This window comes from Trypanosoma brucei, chromosome 8, assembly GCF_000002445.2.
Source record: "Trypanosoma brucei brucei TREU927 chromosome 8, complete sequence".
NCBI classification, from domain to species: domain Eukaryota; phylum Euglenozoa; class Kinetoplastea; order Trypanosomatida; family Trypanosomatidae; genus Trypanosoma; species Trypanosoma brucei.
In genome coordinates this window covers 1,315,211-1,338,059 of record NC_007281.1, presented here as the reverse complement: position 1 = coordinate 1,338,059, position 22,849 = coordinate 1,315,211, and the positions used below count along the sequence as shown (strand labels likewise).

Genomic DNA, 22,849 nt, shown 5'->3' with positions numbered 1-22,849 from the left:
GTACAAAATAAAGAGAAAAGGAGGCTGAAACAAAAAAAAAACGAATACACAGCAGCCAAACTATTCTTTTCATTTCCATCTCGTTCGTATTATTGGTTCCCTCACCTTCCCCACCCCTTTCGTGCGGAGTAGTTTTTATTGAACTTTCTGTCACTCTCTCACAACACGTTGCTTTGGACTGCATATTTTTATTCCTGTTTCCTCGTGAGGTGGAGTTTCTTGCAGAGCGGTCCGCAACCGGCGTCGTTTAGATGCAGAAGTGAGTGGAGCTTTGGGCGCTACGTGGGAGCCACATGGTCACTTTTAATTGCTTGCTTCTTCGGTCGTTTACGGCGGTTTGTTGTTCGATGGTGTGTGTCGACTGTTGTTCCTTTACGGTTTGAATATACAACGGCTTCACTGGCATGCTCCCCCCTTTTCGATAATTCCCCCTTATTTATATGATTTTGCTTATCCTTGCCGCCATGCGCGCGCGATGTTCATACAGAAAATAGCGAAGCAACAAGTCACTAGGGGAATCCTCTAAAAACTTGGCAGCGGGAAGATCGACAGTATACATATATACACAAGATAAAGAAGGCGACAGTAAATTAAACTACACACAGGCCCATACGGTGGAGGGCGTGTGAGGAAAGGGAAGTTTTAGCCACCGTGGGCATCTTGTTAGAGGGACAATGTTCAAAAAAACGAGAAAGGCACAAGCAACTCAGGTGGCTGAGCACACCTTTCTTTTGTGCAAACCTGATGCTGAGCAATACCATCGTAATATTCTTCAGATAGTGGCAGATGAGGGTTTCCGGGTGATAGCTAAAAGCTTCATCATAACACCAAAGCAGGCCGAAATGATCGTGAAGATGTTTCCGAGCGTCCGGCGCTCCCGGTACGCAGAACACAGGGTTGACAAAGTTTTTCCCGACCGTAAGGCCGGTAATATCTCCCAAAACCAGTCAAGCAGTGACAAGCAACTCGAGTCCACACCTCTGCGAGCAATGGACAACGCTGAGAGGGGAAGCTCGGGCAATAGTAATGACGGTGAGAGTGATAGTAAGCAGGGCTCCAGCCAACCAGAGCGAAGTCAGGTAATAATAGCAGAGATTATGCAGCTGACGAAGCTTCGTTGTGAAGGGGGTGACGCCGTTAATGCTGGTTTAACGAAAACTGCTGATGATGGAGAAACAAGCGAGGGGTCTGTTAACGGCTGTGATAAGAAGTCTCTGTTCCCTCCTGCAGAAAGCATTGACGTGCAGCAAGGTTGCGACAACGCTGAAACAAGGTACTCGTCTGCTGCCGTTTTAAGGAATCGCATGCTAGAAAATTTGCCGTATCAGGAACTTCTTCAGAAGCATACACAACACCTTGCTTTTGGTGGGACGTGTTTGGCGGTGGAGCTCGTGGGCGAAAACGCCGTGGAACGTTTGTTAGCCCTCGTTGGACCGGAGAACCCCGTCGACGCGTGCTGCAACTCTCCCAACAGCATCCGAGCCCGTTTTGGTCACGATTTGGTTAGAAATGCTGTGCATGCGGCGTCCAACCTTGTAGAGGCGGGGGAATGCATTGCTGCCATCTTTGGTTTCGCCCCTCATCATGCCACAGCGGAGGTGGGTGACCAGGGTGTTTCATCTGAAAGTCCAGGTTGCACGGGACTCAGCGGCTACATGGATCACGGTGAGATTGCGGGTGTGGTTACGGTTAGGCCCCACTGTGAACTGGTTTTCCCGGGGCTCCGTGCCCCAACCCGAGGGCCGACGACACTAGAGGCAACTGTGACGGTGAAGAACGCAAACATGCAGGCGCACATTTCGTATTACACTGGAGAGACTCCTTTGGGTTCGAAGAGGAAGGGCGTGAAGGGCCGACCAGGAAGCGTGACAGCAAATCGTGAGTTGAATGCTCGGGACTGGCAACAAAAAGCAAAGGAACTGGAGCACCAGTTGGCGCAGCAACAGCGAGAATTGGCGGCAAATGCCAAACTACTGCGTGCGCGGGAGCTCGACTTGTTACTGCGCGAGCACGAACTGGAAAGTGCGGTGCAAGCGATATTTCCCCCCTTGCAATCTCAACAGGGTCAACTTCAGCAGGAGCATGGCGAAGGTGAGCGGGAGCTATTACAGAGTGATGCCACTGCTGCCGTGCCTCTTCCCTCTGTTGGAGAGGGTCACACCGGGGAAAGGTATTTATTGCCCTTCGCGAGTGGAAGAGATTGTGGGACGGGTGCCGATTTATCCTTCCGCCACAGCGGGTACATAAGTAATTCGGTGCTCTCTCGTGTTGCACCGAAGTTCGCGACCCCGCAACCGATGTATGACATTCCCCCCACGATTGAGGTAGACGATGTTTCGTTGTTACTTTCGCACCCCGTTCGACTTCGTGCGCTTTTCATGGCTTTGGAACGCAGCACGCCATGCGGTAAAGTTATGTGGGAGGACATGGAGGGGCTATACAACCGCAGCCCGGCAGTTCATCTGCTGTGGTTTGAAGATCACCGTGCTCACTTCCGTAATTATTTGGTAAAGAATACGTTGGAGCCCCTTAGTTTTCACACGTTTGTTTCCGTCATTATGTTTCTCTTTAAGCAATGAGCAGCCAACTGTTTCGGTTTGGGATGCACTTCCCTCCCTCCCATACACACACTCCGCAACTCTTTTTTTTATTTTCGTCGTGAGTTTCCATCCGTAGTTTCGTTTCATATTTGATGTTATGTGAGACGTACTGGAAGATATGTGAATTGGGTGTGGCGGCAGAGGAAAAGTGTGTGTTTCCGTAATTTGAACAGGAGAAGAAGTTGCTCTTGTTTTGTTTAATTTTGTTTTTCCCATTTGCTTTTCATTTCTCCCACATCGTGGTGCCACACACTGAGTGAGGGTCTTTCACTGACAGCTTCACAAGGCGCTGGTACTTCTGACTTTCTTCCACTTTTTATTTTTATTCCTCCTTCGTTTCCCTTTCCTTTTCACGTGTTCATTGTCTGATGAAGTGCTTCTTCAGTTACTGAAAGCGCAATGAAACAAACAAGTAAAACAAAAAGAAAAAAGAGGATCTCACGAAGTTCGCTGTGGGTACCTCTGAATTTATGGAGCTGTGAAAAGGAGGGGTACGAACCGGTCCAAAACTCCCTTTCAACTGTTCCAAGTGGTCGTACGGGGGGGGGGAGTAAAGGAGAATGGTTCCAGACTGTACAATATAATGTGCAAACACGCATAACCATTCATGTTATATTATGTTATATTCATGCTTATATTTTCTTCCTTTCCACCTGTTTTTCCCCAAACCCGGTGACTGGACGTGTGGGCCTTCCGTCAGTGCCGTGAGGCCCCGTTTTGTAAAATGCAAATGCGAACCACGATTTGGAAGTTATCCGTGTTTTCACTACCATTGTGGTCCGACAAAAAAAAAAGAGGGGAATAATCCCTTCTTTTAGTGTAATTTATGTTTGGCTCTTATACCTTTACAGTGCTGCACTGTCGAACGTGGACAGCTTCTCTCCATCTTTCTCTTTCCAACATTTGTTTTTGAACACTAAATAGTTCTTTTTATCTTTTTTTGTCTAGGTGTCATTCGATTTTATCCTTGGGTTTTCGTTTCTGTTTTTAACATCTTTTGGTTATTGACCTGTCAGAGGTGACTGGGAAAAGGGAACTAGAGGTGGGTAAAACAACATCGGCAGGGACATAAAAGAACAATCGAGGAAAGAGAAATAAGGAATAAGAAGTAAAGATCGAAAAGGAAATATAAGAGGGAAGAGGCACAGTAAACAGAGGTACTCCCATAGGAAAAGGAGAAGCCAAGAGGGAATAACAGACCGCAGGGCCGGCGGAAAAAAAAAGTTGGCCTGTGGGAAGGAAGGTAAGAGGAGGTTAATATTTTTTTTTCGAAAGAGGGAAAAAGAAGGAAAAAAGAATAAAAGAAAATCAAGGATTGATTTAAAAAGAAAGGGAAGAAGATCTTTTTAGGGGACAAGGGAAGGGCAAGCGCGTACCCCTGGCGCTGGGTGAAGGAACGTCACATTCCCAGTTAATAAGACACAGTCCGTGTAAGGAAGAGACGAGGGTAAGTGAGGGAAGCAGTGGAAAAGAGGCATTAAAAGTATTAGTTGTGTTCTGGGGAGGAAGGATTAATAGACTCAAGGACGGAAACACACATAAGTGCGCACACGCATATATATACAGGGACAGCGTGGCACGTTTGCGGAGCTGCAGTGCGGAAGAAGGAAGTTATAGTTGGGTTCAAGGGAAGAACTAAGCAGCAGTTAGTGAGTAAGGAACAACAGAAGAGAGAGGAAAGGGGAAGGAGGTACGCAGAATCTGACGAAGAGGTGCTTGTGGAATAACAACAAACAACCAGGGAGTCTTCTGACAAGTTATTCGGACAGTGCATAGTGATCAACATTTTAGCCGGTATAAGGACTAAACGAGTAGCAATTGTGCCTACTAGGCGAGGGACACACGCGTCCATTCGAGTTGCTCGGCTCACCCACAGGGGGCATTTCATTTAAAAAGGTCGGGGTCGTTCATACGTGAGAAGAGGGGAGAGGGAATCGGGTAAGTGATAGAAGAGGGACCTACATATACAAAATAGACATATACATACGGGGAGTGGAGCTACAACTGCATCACTGGAATACAAGCGATATCAACTACGATGGAGCACCGCGCCGCACCTGTTGTTCCCCCTCGCATAGGGTCTGCACCATTAACGCAAGGGCCCTCCTCGTTTCAGCGACCCACAGGTCGTGGAATTGGCTTTCATCGGGCCGGACTCGGTCGGGGCGTCAACAGCGGCTCACCCCTCCACCACCAGGCGGCTCCGTCTCCATCGGCAGGTATTTTTGACCGCACATCGGCTCCTGCCCCTGGAACCGCCGAGTCCCCAGTGTCCAGCTACCCGGAAGACTGCGTCTACGAGATCGCTGAGTTTACCAGATTGCAGAACACAAAATGTTTGCCACCCAAGGGCATTCTCCAATTCGCAACGGATTTGTGGAAGGAGATGCCAGAGAACAACGTCAACAAGCCCGAGCATATATTCTCCCGCGAGGACCTCTTCCAGGGGGAGTCTGCGCCTTCTAAGGTGATGAGTGAGCGGAAGTTGCACAACGAGGTACTAGGTATTCTCGGGAAAGTAAGTGAAGACAACATTGAACTTATGAAGAAGGAGTTGACCAATCTTCCCATTCGTCAATCCGACGATGAAGAAATTGAAGAGGTTATTAGGGTGATTTTTCACAAGTCCATTCAACCGGAGGACAGCATCTTTGTACAGCTTTATGTTAAGCTGATTGCTCACTTGATCAGTAGCATCGGTGACAACGAACCTGCGGGTCGACGCATTCGCAGTGCAATTATTAGGCAGTCACAGAATATGTTTGAGAAGGCTGATGATGCTCAAGGAAAGCTGGAGCGGGAGATTGCGGGCCTTCCTGAGGATGAGGCGGAGCAACGCCGAATGAACTTCGCCGCGAAGCAGAAGGCAAACATCAATTTTCTGGGTCTCCTCTTCACACACGGTCTCGTGCGCGAGAAGGTAGTCTTGCAGATCCTTCAGTGGCTTTTGTACGGTCCGGAGACGAAACGACGTATACCCGCTGATTACGAAATAATCCATTTCATGAATCTCCTTCTGACGTGCGGGAAAGATTTTTCCAAAGAGGGTGCGGAGCTCGTGCCGCACTTTCGCTCCGTGCTTCAGGACCTCATGCACACTCACCCCCAGCGGCGCATTCAGTTCCTATTGCTAAACACACTTGAGACAATAGATAATAATTGGGTGCCGCGTCATGGGGCCGCTGCGGCAGCGGCGCGAAGTTCAGGAGACCGAGGAGGTAACGTGACAGGGACGGGTGATAGCGAGCGTGAACGACACCCTTTGCCACCGATACCGCCCCCGCTTAAGCCTGTTCCGTCCCGGGATAAGTTTTGGGCGGCCATGGACAAGTACTTCACAGCTGAAAGTTTGGAGGAGGTGTCGTTGCTATTGGCAGACATCCCAGAGGAGACACGCATAGCATACTGTTCCTCCATTATTCACCGCTATATCACAACAATGCGATATGCAGATCAACGCGCTCGGCTCGGCGAGTTGTTCGAGAAATTGGGGAACGCGAGGGTGCTACCTGTCAGTGAAGTGAGACAAGCGCTCCGTAAGCATCTCAGGGATGCAGTCGAGCAAGATATCTTTACCGACCTTCCGAAGTACTTCCATAACTGGGCAATTGTTATAAAGGGAGGTCGTAGTGTGTTCCCACTTTCCTTCCATACAGATTTCCTGGATATGCTCGTTGACTGCGGGGGAAGCCGCGACCACATAGCCAATATGCTCAAAGAAGTTCAAGCTGTTCTCAGCGAGGGGCCGAAAAACAGCAACGCCGATTACGACCCGAAGTCCCGCTTCCGTGTACTACCGGCACTGCTGCGGTATTCTCCTCCGCTTCTGTCAGGTACAGTGGTGGATGAATCAGACGACATTTTGAGGCAATTTACCACATATGACACGGAGGTGGAATTCTTCAACCAGTTATGTGATGCAGACGGAGCAAAGAATGTTCCTCTTTTGAATGGTCCCATTTCGCGGTCCCTCCACCATCAGTGCTGCCTCATATCGGCTTTCTTTACCTTTGTTCGATTTGACGTGGAGCATCTCTGCCGTGAGCACAAGGAGACGCTGAAGAGGATGGTAAATTCAAAGCAACCCCTTCACCAGCTACTAGAAGAGGTATTTGTGGCGTGGCAATCTCTTGGTCGAACGCCGGAGAGAGCCTTTGAGGACTTCTTAAAGGCAGTTCGGCCTTTCGTTTCTCCAAAAGATGCCTTCGACAAGTTCAAGTCACATTTAACGACAAAGTACGGCGAAACTGCTAAGGAGGCCTTTGCTGCGTTTGAGAAATCTAAATAAATCCAGATTGTAATAAGAGTGGGTGGTACGACGAAGGGCCACAACCAAAAAATCAGAAGGTGGATGGCAAGATGTGAAGCAGGGCGTTGGTTGGGAGGGGAGCGACTTTGCATCATGTCTCTTGGTTTCGTCCTTCTTTACTTCTATTTTGTTGGCAGATTGAAATCTGTTGATGTGTTTGGTGGTTTCGCTGGTGGTGGCGGAGGTGTTGAGAGTTGTACGAACGTGTAGGTGCGTGGTTGCCTGTGCAAGGGAGCATCCAATGAAGCATTACAAGTGAGTGGTGGTAACGGCGGCGGGGCAATTTTCCTCGCATTCGCTCCTCCATCCCTGACATTTTTTTTTTCTCTGCCCTCCGTTTATGGCTGCGCATACAAGGAAAAATAAATAAATTTATTTATTTGTAGACACACACACACACACACACATATATATATATATATATATATATATATGTACGTACGCACGTTTGTATACACATCATCTGCTGATTTGTTTACTTTCACATGCGTGTATTTCTGTTGCTCCTGTTCTTACCTGATCGCAAGATTTGGCGAAAAGTGCTTTTTCTTTTTCTTGTTTCGCTCTTTTTTGCTTCCTCAGTAACAGAACCTGCTCGTTCGCTTGTGCGCGCGGATGCCGTTTACCCCTTTCCCTTCCTTTCCCTTTCGTTTTTTGTCGTTTGATTAAAACCAACTGAAGGATTTACTTTCCACTCCACCCGACATTCCACCTTCTTCTCAATTTTTTTTTTTTACACCCTTCGAGGGCTCCTTTCCGTATGTCCACCAACTCTGGTTTAATGCGTTGAACTTCAGTTGTCCACAGGGTGGTAGGCGTCGGATTGAGCGGTGTGAAAACGGGACATTTGCTTCAACTTGTTTGTATATTTATAGATATTTCTGTTCTTTGTTTTCCTTTTTAATTTCCTTAAAAAGGATTTTTTGTTTCTTCGCGGGTTGTTCACATCATCATACCGCTAAGGTTTTCGTACCTGTGGTCGATAAATGTTACCGCCACAACCACTACCCGACACCTTTACCTTTACCTTTTTTCTCTTTTTTTTTCGCTGTTGTTTATAATATTTTTTTTTAAAACCACCTTTCACTGAAACTTACTGAGAAAGAGGGGGGGAGAGGGCGAAGGAATATTTACTGTATCGGAGCTTCACGTATATATATATATGTTTTTTTTTTCCACTTTTCTTTCCTCATTCCTCTAAGTACATCTTTTTGTCAGAGGTGTGACGGGAACAATGATGATGATATGACACGCATGGTCGAGTGAAGGAAGGAACGGGGTGGAGGGGAAAAAAGTTGTACGGGTGGGGGAACTTCGGCGTCACTTCTTGTTGTAACGCGCAGCGGCCATTAACACCTTCTAAATCTTTCAATATATTCATATTTATATATATGTATGCATTTGTGTATGTATATGTGGATTTTTCTCTTTGTTGCGGACGCGCACTTATATATATATATATCTGTATGTGTGCTTATGCGTGTGATGTTTAGGGAGGGAGGTAAAGGGGGGAGGGAAGCAAGTGTGTGGAAGAAGTTGCGGAAAAACAACGAAGCAGAGATGTGTGAAGGGGGGAAAAAAGGGAAGGATCAATGAAACATTGATTTGACTCCCTGTAAGATTACCATATTAAACCAAAGCAAGTAAAACGTGCAGCGAGAAAATAGTTGTGTGCATGTGTGTTAAGATGGCACTGGAGGGATGGGAGAGAGAGACAAGAAAAAAAATAATAATAATAGATGGCAACCGTTATTAAGGGCGCACATCAGTAGCCTTCGACTCGACTTTGATGACAGTGTGGGAGCAAACCTTTTATCTTTCGTTTCACATGTATGGCTAATGTTTGTGTGTTGGGTTATTATTGCAGTTAATATTATCTCACTTGAAGCTTGCTTTGCTCAGAGGAAGGCTGTGCACAGCGGGATTCGCTCTGTAACGTAGCGGTAGCGGCAGTTTATGTTGCCAGTCGTGTCATTGCTGTGTTAACTCCATTCCCTCGTTTGGTATTGGCACAATGCTTTATGTTAACACTTTTCGCTCAACCTGCACACGTGTATTTGCTGATGTATGTGCATGCTTGTGTGAAAGCAAACGGGAGGGAGACGTGTGTGTTGCATGTGTGTGTGTGTGTGTGGTGATGTCTACAAGGTAACAGGGGTCCGAGGGGAAACAGAGGCTATGCCGCATATTACCTTTCTTTGCTTCCGCTGTTATTGTTATTATTTATTATATGTCTCCGTTTGTTTGTTTGGTGTTGTTGTTGTTGTTTTTAAAACTTATTCCCTCACCCCTCTTTTCGTCATTTGTGTGTGTGTGTGTGTGTATGTGTGTTGCTGTACCGGTACCTTCGCACATATACAGCTTTAATTTTTTTCTTTGTTTTCTTATTACCGTTTATTTGAGTCGCTACTCGCTTGATTGTTTATTGATGGACATCAAATGTCTCTGCTGCGTGAAGCGTTTCTCAATTCCAACATTTACTTTCCTCATCGTTTTCCGCGCCTCGTTCCTTTTGAGCAGAAAAGACGAATGCAAGATAATGTTGCGGGCTTCGCGCCGAGCCCACTCCGGTCATGGAGAGGGTGGCACCGTAATGCCGCAACGCATGAAGAACTCGGGGGGAGTCGCTGCGGCTCCGGGTTTGGTGCTGTGGGCGCTTCAGAGGATTTGAACTCAGAACAACAAGCTGGCGAGCAGCGTCAGCAGTCATTTCTGGAGGAAACGGCCGAGACGTGTTCTGCACCACTCCAAAGTATTCAACATCTCGTGCCAGATAAGAAAAGCCGCCACTTCTCTTCCGCCAACTCCAGCCCTTCCCCAAATACCGAAATCGGTGTCGGTTGCTGCTGCGGTTTTGAAGCCGTGTGCCCCACCGGTCACGCAGCCGTCTCAAACCCCGGGTTGGGAGCGACGACGGCTGCCGATGGGTTGAATTGTGTCATTTCTGAACCGCTGCGAAGGTCTGAGCGGGAGGATGTAACCGCAGTCGCAGTTGAGGCATTTGTCGATGCGGTTTCTGGAATTTCCTCCGCTCTAATGTTACTCACGGAAAATAACCAAAAACAGTTTGAGTCTATGGAAACACCGTCGGGAGAGAGTCGTATTGGGTATAAAGAGTATCATGCGTTGGTTGTGGCTCTAAGGGAGAGGAGCGCAGCTCTCTGTTCTTTAGTACGTGAACGGCGCGAGGGGCGGCTGAGGCTAAACGGCTCGCAGCGGCCGCTGAAACAAGCAAACGAAAAATTTCCGCTTGATGAGGGCAAAGTAACACCTGGATGTCATGCGGATGTCAAAACTCAGGAGACGCGATACCATGCAAATTACCGTAGTGAAAAGGAGGTGCCGTTTCAACTGGCGGCCACCGGTAAAGAGTTGAACGTGTGTAAAAAGTCACCGTTACGATGTGAAGTTGGGCGGCTGCAGGATTCTGAAGCTAGTGTAACCTTTCCGGATACGACCTTCTGTTCCTCCCCGAAGAAACAAAATATGGATAGTAAAAAGTGCACGTGGCGCCCCAAAACTTCGGGAATTGCTTGTGCGGCACGAGAAGCGATGGGAGTACAAGAAGCCCCCCCAAACCCTCGCCTCCGTCTTGTTGACACCGGAGGACAATCGCCGTATCGTCAAAGGTTATGGTTTGTGGAGGCCCCTGCAGTTGTTCACTACTCCCAATGGACCTCTCCTCCAACAAATCGCGCCCAAACCGGAGCTGGTGAGGACAGTAACCGAAAAGGAAGTCAAAAAACCGCGCCGCTTACCGTTTTACTTCCATCCCGTCGCGACGCCCCAAAGTAAAGCTTCTGCATTGCGAGGTGGTGGTTGCGTGTTTTCTCGTGCGTGACTTTGCGGTGGAGGTGGACACAACTCTGCACCTGCTGCTCCGTCCAAGTGATTATGACAGGGTTGATCTACATGTGGTTTGCACAGTCAGTTCCAGTTTATTTGTTATTTCTATGTGTATATAAGTCTAGTGAAGTTTATTTTCCCCACCCTCATTACTTCATGGAATGTTTTGTTACATAGTTGCGCGTACGCACGCAGAGCGGTCGGCAATACCGTTGCTTAGTGGTTGTATTAATGTGGAAAACAAAAAAAAATAGAGATAACCTAATAAAAGAGAGGAGCATCGATAACATGCTATTTTTTTATTTGTATTCTATTAGAACGAGTGTACGGTCCACCCGATAGTAGGAGTATTTGCACCACTTTTGTTTTTATGCTTTATGTCATCTGATTCTATTTTTCCGTTTGCGGCTTCGTAACTCTCTACTTCATGTTGTTGCACGATGTTGCCGTTTTATGTATTTTTGTTGTTAAATTCTTTGTGCTCCACATTTTTCTCTTCAAAAAAAAACAGTGAGAGAAATAAAGGGAACTTTAGGCGTTCAAGAGCAAGGTTCACATCCGGCAGTAAAAAACTCTCCGCGAGTGCCAGTTAATCGGTGACATTTAAAGGAACGAGCCAATACCGTTCGGGGGAACGAACTGCTAAAGGAAACAAATAAAGCTAAAAGCAGACACGGAGTAACCGGAACGTGTATAAATACATTGCCTACATCTACTTATTTACTCTTAAATAAATGACGGCGAGCCGTTATCACCTTCACATTGTGGACGGCGGTGATCGCAGCAGCACTGTTACCGCCTCCATGATATTCGCTCATCTGGCCCTACGGTGTGGGCAGTTACGGAACTATCTTTTGGTAAGTGCCAGCAGCACTGATGTTAAAAAGAACCGCGATGCGGCAAACCCCAATCGACTTGCCTCATCTCTTGGGGGATCGTCAGCAGGCGGCACACGACCGACTTATGTTGGAACAAGTGATGCTGGAACTGATGATCAACTTCTGCTAGCTGGGGAAGCTCTTCTACGTGGGGAGGGGCTTTCACACAATGGCATTAGCGACGAAAGCTCGTGGGGTGAAGTTCTTTCTTCCCTAAAGGATCGTATCATACCTTATGAAAGTTTTAGCCGCAGTTTCGCTGAATCGGAGGTATCTCTCGCAATGTCGGAGGGGCCTTACTTTGATTTTATAGCCACTGCAGATGTGGCCAGTTTTGATTACCTGCTGGACTATTATTTGGGTCCATGCCTGCGCAGTGCCAAGAAGGGGCAGCTGGGGGTAGGAAGATACGGTGGGCTTCCGGAAAAGCGGGACCGGAGGATCGGTCTCATTCATATTCTTTGTGGTGAGCCAGTTCGTGCAGGGTACTTACTTCAACGTTTTATGGAGCTACTTCTGGAAATAGATACAAAGTCAGCGGCTGGGGAAAGTGGAAAGGCTGGCGAAGAGGCATGGATTAATCGTGTGGACCACGTTGTTTTACAAATGTATCAACTTCTCAGTGTGGATGTGCTCTTTACTGTGGTGTAATATATTGGTAGGAAAGCTCGAGGGCCTCCCTAGTTTTGTGGGTGCAGCCACAGATGCCTTCGCTGGGTCTGCGTTTGTATGTCTTTGCTTCTTGCACACAACGTTTCGGGTGCACGAGCCGCGGTCTCTTCTACTTTGGTGCGAACGAAAAAAAAAGAATGGCCGTTGATTTTATTCATAGAAAACTATGGAAGTACGTTGTGTGGTCACTTGTTGAGATTTCCTATTCGTTTATGTTCTCGTCGGAGCCAAAACATTAATACTTTTTTCGTCCCTGCGTTCTTCTTTGTGTTGCATGTTCTCACCCCGTGCTGCTGTTGTACCACACCCCTTTTCTCTGACTCTTGGTGGAAAAACGGAGATCCCACAGAGTTGAGAAGGTGTGCGGACAATAAAACAAACGTGGATATGTTCACTTACTCTACGTTTTTACGGAGTGTTAGCGTAGGCCAAGCATGTAGACTTATGGGTTTCGCCGCTCCACCAATTGAACGGCGGGTGCTTAGAAGGCGTTACGTGGAACTCGTGAAGAAACACCATCCGGATAACAATGGTCCGGAGTCATCTGCAGAGGTAATGGCGAACATAACCGCCGCATACAAAACCCTCCAATGCCTTGCTGGAAAACAAAAGGAGGCAATGAAGGGCAATAATGTTGACCGAAGTGACACCCCTTCAACTGGAGGCGGTGGCAGGGAGGAAATGGAGGCGGTAGCTGCTTCGTTTGTTGTACCTGGCACTCCACTCAGCATGGCAAATTGGGATCTGCCGTGGCAACGCGGTAAGACAACAACACAAAAACGGAAGCAAGAAAAAGATGAGCAGCAACTGCGTGAGGGGTCGACTTCTCTGTTTGAGTACGTGGCGTTAGCTCGAGCCCTGGAGAAACGGCGGGGAGCCCAGGCGGAGCGCATCGCAGCGGCGTTAAGATCATCGGAGGGCTCACACGGCTTTGGATCGGGGTATTTTGAGCAGTTGCACCTTCAGCAGCGGCGCGATTCCCCGTGGGTGGTCAAGAGGAAACCCCTTTTCATTTTAGTGTGTGCTTATTATCGACTTCGTTTAGTTTCTGCGTGGTGGCGGTGGCTTGCGGGGCTGCGCTACGTTGTGATGGGCCGATGAGATGAGCCCCAGAGGTGATATGAAGAGAAGGAGTAAAAGCGCGACGAGGCACATACTCGTTTTTACGCCATTCTTCGTCCACTTGAGAAATTTGTGCGCTGCTTGTGACGACTGATTTAAAAAAAAAATTGAGTGTTGGGTGTCGTTTGCTTACTGAGCTGTCGCTGCTGTGCATATCACCTTCTCTACTTTCATCCTGCGTTAAAATCTTTTTTGGGAACATTTTTTCAACGAAATATTAGCAAATTGGTTTGAGCGAAGAATAAATATCATTGCCGGCGGGACGGCCTACGCACATTGGATTGGAGAGGGACTGCACTAAAAGCAACGGGGCCGCCGAAGTGTTACATCGGCCACTAGTGCGGCCTTCGTAATTTTATCAGTTCACCTGTTTACGTATAAGTATATCTGAGATCATATAAGAAATTCTGATGCTAGAAACTCATTGTCAGTTCAAACATGAGGGACTACCCCGGGAAGTCCTCGCTTGGTTGAGGTGTCTGCAGCTTCCACGTTTTTTGCGGTTCCCGAGGCGTGACCTGTCCAACGGATTTCTTGTAGCGACCATTTGTTCCCGTTATTGGAAAAACATTTCCATGCACTCCTACGAGGATAAGTTAAGCGTGGTGAACAAGCGCAACAACTGGGAGCAACTAAAGAAGCATTTTCAACAGAACAACTGTCCACTAAGCGACCGTATGATAGAGGGACTAATAGCATGCCGCGAGGGTTATGCTGAATCTCTGTTGCGGCAGTTGTATACACTGTTGACAGGGCGTGAGGTCCTCGAAGCCGCACCGCTTCCTGCAGTGGAAATTACCCCACCAACAGTTGTACACACGTCCGTGGCAAAGAAGGTGGATATTGAGGCCACTGCTGACCATGTGGAGGAGCGGAAAGTTCAGTCAAATCGAGTTCGTGGCATAATGCAACGCGGGTTTGTTCCAATACAGCCGATGGAGAACGAGGTACCGCCTCCTGCTGTGGATGATGCCTCCAGTCGTGTTCTTCACTCCATGGCACAAGACCCTGCTGACGAAGATGTGGGTTCCAGTGGTGGTGGTGGTGCTGAAGGTACTGAGAGACCTCCTGTAGCGTTTAGTATTTCCATGCGTCGTTCAGAAGTTCAACCAACAGTTGTCTGCGCTACTGGGGGCAAAGCAGGGAGGCGGTCTTCAAGAAGCACAAGGGATGTGGATCCAGATTTGGGAGACCTAGGGCCAACCTATACGGAAGAAATGTCCGCCCTCAATTTTATTGAGGGTATCGTGCGCAGTCAAGGGGCCGGTCTGAAACCTCCGCCGTCTCAATTGTCCAAGCGCTCACCCGGTATTAAAATTCGTGACGAGGCTGCTTATACTTCCTGTTTTCTAAGTGATGAAACGGCTGTCGGCACCTTATTACAGTGCCGTGTATGGAGCTCCCTACTTTCGCGTGTTGGTGATGTAGCAGCGATAATCTTACGTGATGGCAGTAACCTTTCTGAAGTTGCTGCCCTTTTCCTTAGAGAACCGCCGAAGAGGGCACAGCGCTGTCAGTCGGTGCCAGGTTCGCCGCGAGGACGAAACACGAGTGATCTTTTAAAATTAACCTCTTCGGCTGCATCAGCGAGTGGTCAGCATGCGTCACAGCGCTACATGTTTCTCGCTTCGGTGATGTCAAACATATCCGACGTGGATGCATTTCTTGCTGTTTCGTTGTACCGTGACGACATCCTTCATAATGCAAAGGAAGCGATGCGACGACTAGACCACATTGGTGCCGACAATCATGCTGCGCTCCTTTGCTCTGCGTTGCCTGCCGACCGAGCTATAGCATTAAAACTACTCCCTGACATCGTATCGCATGTGTACAATGTTGTAACGCAACAGGGTGGTGCGAGTGCCAGGACGAGTTTTTTACTGTTTTTGGCTGCCGTTGTCACACGCGTGACACGAGATGCGAGGGCTGGCGGCGGCTCCGCTAACAAAACCCAGAGGATGTCTTCGGTTTTGGACTCCGCCCGTAGTAGCGCAGAGTTGGGATTGGAGGATTCACTTTCCGAAACCATCTTCACTATCGCGGGGTATCACGTCATCGGTGCCCTCTCGCATGAGTCAACTGTTGTGCGGCTGGCGGGCGCGCGTCTCGCAGAGGTACTTGTCAGCCGTGGTTGCTCCAGAGAACTTTTGATTGACACAATTCTCCCGCTTTTGAGTAGTTGTTGCTCAATACCAACCACCCCGTTGTTCACCTGCGTTTGTGTCGGATGGTTACGGCGTGCCTTGCAACGTCTTTGTGGTTGGACATGTGACAAAACATGGAGTAACTGCATTAGTCCTTCCGGTACGGTTACAGTGTCCCCTGCCTCCCTGGTGCAAGCCGATTCATTTTTTGATGGAGAGCACAGGAACTTACCCGATCATGTTGTGTATCAGCTGGCGGTTATCATGAGAAACATTCGTCAAGTACTCCGCCGTCCGGGGTCGGCGAATCTCCGGCTGTACATCGCGGAGCAACTATCCCTGTGTCTTAACGACATTCCTCACCAGAATGAGAGTCAGGCACTCTTGCAGCCGCAGGAAGTTGCAGTGGATGTGCTCAGGGCTCTCAAAGACGCGCCTGAGAAGGCTGTCGAGTCGTTCTTTTCACCAGTGTTACCTCCAGCAGTTGCATCCGCGACGACCAAGTGGGTTCAAATCCCTCAATCGGGCCCCTCCCTTGTCCAAAGCCCGTTAATTGGTTCCCTGTTAGCGACCGGTCGCCTGTGCGACTGCTACCCACTTGCGTTGTCAGAGGCTGTCCTTCTGCTCTTTCCCCAAGACGAACTAAGTGGAACGGAGGGAAGCCCGGGGAGGATTCGGTTAACTCGTGACGTGCGACGACAAAACGGTGGGGCTGCCCCCACGCCTTCCGGTGCTTCTCCGGGTACTGTCAAGAATGGTTCCTTCCGGATGAGCGGTGGGAAGAAGCAATCAGTTGCGTACGAAACTACCATCAACGAGAATATGGCACAGCGTGTAACTTGGCTCTACAAGATCAATGTGTCTTGTCGCTCAGGTAATTCTTTTCCTGAACGATCCGCGAACCTTCCAGAAAACATATCCTCACGGCGGTGGGTGGCTGTTTTCCAAGCCATGTATTCTGATATTTTGGCACTGACTAACTTTTCTGAGACAATTTTCTCGAGGAAGCTCGCTGTAACCGATGAAAGCACGAATAACATCGCACGTTTGGGAGGAATGGCGCAGCAGCTGGTAGCTGCTTGGCACAAGGAAGTGTGCAGAGATGGTTTAGGGTCGGTGGGATCAAGGATTGGCACAGGAACCCAGGTGCAGGGGAGAAATCAGGGCTCAACATTGTTAGATGCAATGGCTTGGTACAACGGGTTGTGCCGCAACGGGACCTTGGGAAAAGATCGTTATGGAGTTGATACGCCTGCGGCACCTCTCCTCGGCAGTAGTGTGAAGGAAAGGACGTGATTGGTAGTGTGGATGTACATAATTTGGCAGTATACTTTAGAATATAGAGGCGCTTTGTATACTGAAGTCGTGAGCGTGTGTGTTTATGTGGATTCATTAGATGTAAATGAACTTGCCAACCACTACGCCAATGACGGACAAGCAACACAACTGACCACGGCAGTCACTTGTTTCTCACCATGTTGTTTGGGGTTTCCCCTCGAGTATTTTACGTCTACGTTGTTCTGCTCCCTACCTTGTTTTTGCTTGTTTCTTTTTTATGACTGACTGTGCACCTTCTTTCCCCCACTGCGCACGGTATCTGTAGTTTTGGTTGCACCACCGGAGGAAGAGGGAGTGAGATAAGGACTCAATTACTAGCGTATTTGCTTTGTGTGTTTCTGTGTGTGCCTAAATCATGGGGATCAAGGCGAAGAAGGTGCCCCCAAAGAGCAAAGCCGTTGTCAAGCGTGCAGGTGAGATTTCCAAGTCGAGAGTTGAAACCCGAACTGTCGGTGTGGAGAAGAAAGCACAGCGGCCTCGCGTCACTTTCGAGGATGATAACCATGACGACAACTCGACTGCTCGCAAAGCAGCCGCCGCTGCGGCAAGACGCATGGAGTCCAGTGGTATAATAAAATCCAAGAAGCGGTTGCGTGATGAAAACGAGGACTCCGTCCCTCAGGAATTGGATGATGAAACTGAAAACCAAAGCGACGTGGATGACCTTGAGAGCAGTGGCAGCGACGACGAATCTATAGGGAGTGACGACTTTGGTGGTGATTCCAGTGACGATGACCAGGAGGAAAGCGATAAGAAGGAGAATCCCTTCGAGAAGGCAAAGCGAGAGGGGACGCGGCTCTCCTATTCTGTACTCCGCCTCCGTTTCCTTCCCCCGGAGTTTCAAGAGACGGAATTGTTCAAGTTTTTTTCTCAATTTGGTGCGAAAGTGCTCAACTGCTTCTGTGTTCGCAGTCGTCGTACACATCAGTCGAAAGGAATCGCCTACGTGCAGTTTGATGATGAGTCGGTGCTTCCTATCGTGGTTGAAGAATGTCATGGCATGGCACTTGGTGGCTTCTGCGTACAGGCCCGTGTGGCAGTCCTCCACCGTCCTATGCCACCGAAGGAAAAAGTGAAGCAGCGCCGCCAGTTGGCATACGCCTATAAAACAAAGGGCATATCGCTACAACAACATGACGTTCGTTACAAGAATCCCATAGCCGCCCTTATAAAGTACTCGAAAACTGAGAAGAAAAACAATGCTCAACTGAAAGCCCTGGGTATAGACTACGCATGCCATGACTTTTGCAAACAGTTGGAAAGGGTGCCACCAAGTGCCTTGGCACGCGGGCCAAAGGAGAAGTGCCAGGAAATAGCAAGCAAAAGAGGGGTCGGCAGTAACGACAGCAGTAGGGTTAGTGGCAAGAAGCAGAATGGAAGCAGCAATGCAAATGGTGTGGCAGGAGGACGAAAGAAAAATAAAGGTGGTGGGGTGCGGTCAACGGTCGTGTCTTCCTCTTCAGTAGCCACAGTTCCAGCCTCAAACGTGTCGGGGAAGAATAGTCCAGTGAATAAAAAAGGGACACATCCCAAACAGCGAAAGCAACCTCAGGAGGACAAAAAGACGGTAAAACCGCAACATCTCACCAAATCTTCATCGGTGAAGGCGACCAAGCCCCGAGTTAAGCGCGACCCGTCGTAATTAATCGTTAAAGGTAATCAGAAAGGAAAAAAAAAGATGCAAACGTGTCAATGCGTGGAGAAGTGTGTGTGTGTGTGTGTTCGTGTTACACCTCTCGCACCTCAGTCTGGTGTGGCCGTGCCTTCTACCATCGTGCTAAGTATAAACGCGATTAAACGAAAATATAATAACGTATGCAGGAAGCCGTAGGGAGTTTCTCCTAAGGAGAAGGAGTGCTCATGGCTGTTGTTTTGACGCTCGTCAATTACTCGGTGTGAAGAAGCACACACAAGAAAAATAAAGAGCAACTGGTGAAATCGAGTGCTGAGCGTGAAGGTGTGGTAGTCTATACCTTTATGCACACCGGTGTGTTACTTCCTTGCGACACACACATCTCTTTTCTTTTCTTCGCTGAAACCGTACCATCAGCTGCTACTTCTATTCCCTTTTAACGTTTCTACCTAGCATTTGTCATTCCCGATGCGAGGTCACAGTTGGTATCGTTGTTATTTGCTCATTTTTTTTTCCTTTTTGTCTTTTCCTTATTTTGTTCCTCTATCTTCACCCAATCTTGCCGGGATAAGGTTTTAACAGAGGTAGCAATAGAGGGAGCAAGGGCTAAGCAAATTTAGCGTTAAAGGTACTCAACTCCCCCCCCCCTCCCGGGGAAAGCTGTTGGTAGGAATCACAGCTCAGCCGGTGTACCCCGACGACCTCGACCCACTTGTGCTTTTCAGAGTTCATCGATAATTATCCCTCCTATTACCATCATTACTGTTTCGGGGATCTGGGTGCATTTCCACTGTAACTGCTTCCAATTATTGTTTAATAGCAGCGTTATTGCAAGCCAATAATACCGATGTCGGATGTACCGTGGGCTCAAAAGCCTGAGGAGAACCAAAGTAACATTGAGAAACACACAGCAGGAGACGCGCCGACTGAATTCGATGGTGGGACGGCCACAGCGGAGTTGGGTCCGCACGAACACACGAACAGTTTAAACCGTAGCTACTCGGATTTGGATAGCATGTGGTTTGTAACATATGCCGTCATCCTATGTTGGTTGCGCACAGCGGCGCAGCAACCGCTCAACCTTGCCCTCGCGCGCAAGCAAACGAGCTCTGTTGCAAATAAAATGACGACCCGGCAAATCATCCGACTCGTGTACAATACGGAAGGTGGGTTACTTGGTTTAACGCAAGGGATGGCAGCCCTCGCACTTGGATGTGCCCTAAGCGAGGCAATCTACCTGTGGTTGTTTGAGTACAGCCGGGAGAATATACCACTAGCGAACAAACCAACTCGTGACGCCGTGTCTGGCTATATCGCTGACGCTCTGTGCAGGCTTGTGCACCTTCCACTGAGTATTGTGGCACTTCGACAGATGACAGCTAATTGTGAGGGTGTTCAAAGAGGCAGGGCCGTCAAGTCCGGTTGTATGATTCATACATTTGCCTCCATGTACCGCGAGGGAGGGCTGAGGACAATTTATGCAGGCTACGGCACAACACTTGTTATTGGTTGCCAGTGGACGGCCGTATGGTGGGCGATGTACGGTGTCAGTAAGGGCTACCTGTATGCCGCTGCAGACGGCTTCTTGTTGGATGGGAGAGAGGACCCAGTGACGGAGCCCGTCTTCGTTTCTTCCTCATGGTTGTCCTGGAAGCGCTGGTTGCTCGCGAGGGATGACAACGTTGCATTAAATACTGTGGCGTCTGTAATTACAAGCGCGGTAACTGCAGTCATTTTCAATCCGTATTTAGTTGTGCGTGCGAACCTGCAAGTGGCCCCTAAGGCACGCCTTTGGGGAGTCACGTGTGAGGTGTATCGTACCCGTGGTATTTTGGGGTTTTATGGTGGCCTCGCCCTAAACATTGGGACGTGTCTTATTGACGGCGTGTTGGCTTCTACATCATACGAATATGCAAAACTTTGGGCAGACAGGGCACACCAAAGTGGTTGAAACAACACCCGGGGTCACATTCCCGCGATCCCCCTACCCTGCACGCCTGGAAACCTCTATTGTACATTAAAATCGGCTGTCTTGGCCGTCGTTTTCTTGTTTGTTTTTTAAATCTTCTTAAATGAACTTCCTTCACTTTGGGCAACGGCTGTATTGCTGCTGTGGTACAAGGCGGGAAGAAGGGATGGGGGGAGGGTGCAGGTCGATTCGAGGGTGTTATGGCTTTGTTTAATCTAACTTATTGCTGGTGTTGCGCGTTACCCTCATTTTTGTAAGGGTTTCGGAACTTCACTTTAATACCGTTATTCTCGTTTGTTGAAATCCAAGGTTTTACTTTATAGTGTCTTAACCCGCTCCCTCTCCCATTTTTCCCCTTTCCTTAACGCTTTATTGTCGCAGACGGGAAGTATCATACACGTGAGTTATGCCACTTTTTGTTGTTAAGCTTTTACTCACTCTTACTTCTCATCCTCCCTGAGAGGAGGAAAAGATACCCGCAACAGGGGATTGTGTGGAGAGGAAACGGCGAATGCAACGGTTATTTGTTCGATCGTTTCTCCCGCGTGTCCCCATCAGGCATTTGCACAGAACGACGCATCATAACGTATGGGGGTATTTTTAGAGGAGCTGTGCGTGAACAATGCAGTTACGATTACAATGGTGAAAGCACTACCGTTTTATTTTATTGTGCTGGACTGCGGTATTACCTTCGTATTCTCCTCGTTTTCACTCAGTCGTTGTTTCCGCTCGTTTTGGACGTGTAAGGTGCACCTAAACACGTGCTGCACTGTAGGTGAGCTACGAGGTTATTGCCTTTCCCGCAGGGACCGGAAGATCACATCGTTAACTCATGATGTAGCTCCCTTTTTTTTTGTGTGTGTGTATTTTGGTTTTGTGATATGAATATATACATATATATATATATATATATATATATGCATATGATCGATTTGAATTTGCTTCTTTGCGCTGCCACAGGAACCTTTTGTTTTTGTTTCTTGCAACTATTGCCACATTTTCTCGCTGTGGGGATAAAGGAAGTTCATAAAAGATTTAAAAAACTAAGCAATACACTACAAATATATAACAAGGGCAATAACATTGTGAGTAATGGCTGCATCCGCTAATGGAAGCACGAAGGGGTCGGAAACCGACTTACCTATCGGTAAGGATGGGACGACACTTCACTTGAAGTGCAAAAGCGATGAGTTGGCTGACCGCATCATTTTTGTTGGTGATCCAGGGCGGGTAGACGTCATTTCCGGTTACTTCGACAAGGACAGCATCCGCGCCTCCCGTGATCACCGTGAAATTCGTTTTGCCACTGGAACTTACAAGGGAACTCCAGTTACCGTTATAAGCACCGGTATGGGTGTGGACAACATCGAAATTGTCCTGAATGAAATTCACGCATTGAAGGAGTATGACATGGAGCGTGGCCAGTGGCGCCATCGCAAAGGTGATGCAGATGCACCAAGCGCTGGTCCCTTCTTTGACCCCTCCACCATGAAGATCATCCGCCTCGGAACTTGTGGCTCACCTGCTGAGTCGGTTCCCCCTCTGGCACTTGCTGTCACGCGGCACGCCATTGGTATGGACAACACTTCCCTCTACTACTCGGCTGGGACTCGTGAGACATCAAAGGACCAACAAGAGATTCGCCGTATTGTTCGTGAGCAAACGGGGCTTCGTGCAATTGATATTTACACATCAATGGCGCATCCCAATATCACCAAGAGCATTTGTGCTGCCTGCGATGCCCACAACGCTGCCACTGGATCAGAAGCTGATAAGCAACAATACGTAATTGGGACGACAGCCACCGCAAGCGGTTTCTACGGTTGCCAGGGGCGCCGAGTTGGGCGGTTCATGAAGCATCTTACCGTACCAAATATGGTGGAGGAACTTGGAAGCCTGAAGTTTAACCTAAGCAACGGTGTGGAGGTCGTTACCAATATCGAGATGGAAACGAGCGCCATTTGTTACCTTTCCGACATGTTGGGTTATCAAGCTGGAGCCGCCTGCGTCGTCGTCTCAAAACGCGTTGGGGAAAAGAAAATGTTTCTTGGTGATCAGCTTGATGCCGCAATGAAGCGGTGTATCAAAATCATACTTGAAGCGCTTGTCAGCGCTTAGTGAAAAGGGAAAGGAGGGTTACAACATTCAAACAAAATAAGCAAAACGGGCAGACGTATTAGTAAAACGGTGAAGGGGGGAAAAAAAAATAACACAAACGCCTGTCGTTCTGGAGAAAGGGTATGGACCTTAATATCTCTATGATGGTGGTTGAATGACGATGTCCATTTTTAAGAATTGAGGTTATCATTATCATTGCCGCTGCCTCAATTTTCACTTA

General features: G+C 48.3%; 9 protein-coding genes across 9 annotated transcripts, besides 9 other annotated features; all 9 read left to right on the top strand.

Annotated features, from left to right (window-relative positions):
• Nucleotides 1-22,849: part of a sequence feature (sequence corresponds to BAC RPCI93-29H22) that runs on past both edges of the window.
• Nucleotides 675-2,579, top strand: Tb927.8.4510 (hypothetical protein, conserved; the record flags this gene model as incomplete). The annotated part of the gene is made up of 1 exon (XM_842189.1): nucleotides 675-2,579. The coding sequence occupies one exon, from the start codon at nucleotides 675-677 to the stop codon at nucleotides 2,577-2,579; it is 1,905 nt and encodes a 634-aa protein (XP_847282.1).
• Nucleotides 4,639-6,888, top strand: Tb927.8.4500 (hypothetical protein, conserved; the record flags this gene model as incomplete). Its single annotated transcript, XM_842188.1, has 1 exon — nucleotides 4,639-6,888. One exon carries the CDS (start codon nucleotides 4,639-4,641, stop codon nucleotides 6,886-6,888), a length of 2,250 nt encoding a protein of 749 aa, XP_847281.1.
• Nucleotides 7,268-7,291: a sequence feature (AT_rich).
• Nucleotides 7,296-7,316: a microsatellite.
• Nucleotides 7,316-7,346: a microsatellite.
• Nucleotides 7,964-7,985: a sequence feature (AT_rich).
• Nucleotides 8,281-8,381: a microsatellite.
• Nucleotides 9,014-9,043: a microsatellite.
• Nucleotides 9,214-9,240: a microsatellite.
• On the top strand, nucleotides 9,349-10,704 carry Tb927.8.4490 (hypothetical protein; the record flags this gene model as incomplete). Its single annotated transcript, XM_842187.1, has 1 exon — nucleotides 9,349-10,704. The coding sequence occupies one exon, from the start codon at nucleotides 9,349-9,351 to the stop codon at nucleotides 10,702-10,704; it is 1,356 nt and encodes a 451-aa protein (XP_847280.1).
• Nucleotides 11,490-12,284, top strand: Tb927.8.4480 (hypothetical protein, conserved; the record flags this gene model as incomplete). Its single annotated transcript, XM_842186.1, has 1 exon — nucleotides 11,490-12,284. The coding sequence occupies one exon, from the start codon at nucleotides 11,490-11,492 to the stop codon at nucleotides 12,282-12,284; it is 795 nt and encodes a 264-aa protein (XP_847279.1).
• Nucleotides 12,693-13,406, top strand: Tb927.8.4470 (chaperone protein DNAJ, putative; the record flags this gene model as incomplete). Its single annotated transcript, XM_842185.1, has 1 exon — nucleotides 12,693-13,406. The coding sequence occupies one exon, from the start codon at nucleotides 12,693-12,695 to the stop codon at nucleotides 13,404-13,406; it is 714 nt and encodes a 237-aa protein (XP_847278.1).
• Tb927.8.4460 (hypothetical protein, conserved) lies at nucleotides 13,838-16,867 on the top strand (the record flags this gene model as incomplete). The annotated part of the gene is made up of 1 exon (XM_842184.1): nucleotides 13,838-16,867. One exon carries the CDS (start codon nucleotides 13,838-13,840, stop codon nucleotides 16,865-16,867), a length of 3,030 nt encoding a protein of 1,009 aa, XP_847277.1.
• Tb927.8.4450 (RNA-binding protein, putative) lies at nucleotides 17,265-18,551 on the top strand (the record flags this gene model as incomplete). The annotated part of the gene is made up of 1 exon (XM_842183.1): nucleotides 17,265-18,551. The coding sequence occupies one exon, from the start codon at nucleotides 17,265-17,267 to the stop codon at nucleotides 18,549-18,551; it is 1,287 nt and encodes a 428-aa protein (XP_847276.1).
• On the top strand, nucleotides 19,390-20,493 carry Tb927.8.4440 (mitochondrial carrier protein, putative; the record flags this gene model as incomplete). The annotated part of the gene is made up of 1 exon (XM_842182.1): nucleotides 19,390-20,493. The coding sequence occupies one exon, from the start codon at nucleotides 19,390-19,392 to the stop codon at nucleotides 20,491-20,493; it is 1,104 nt and encodes a 367-aa protein (XP_847275.1).
• Nucleotides 21,397-21,436: a microsatellite.
• Nucleotides 21,604-22,629, top strand: Tb927.8.4430 (nucleoside phosphorylase, putative; the record flags this gene model as incomplete). The annotated part of the gene is made up of 1 exon (XM_842181.1): nucleotides 21,604-22,629. The coding sequence occupies one exon, from the start codon at nucleotides 21,604-21,606 to the stop codon at nucleotides 22,627-22,629; it is 1,026 nt and encodes a 341-aa protein (XP_847274.1).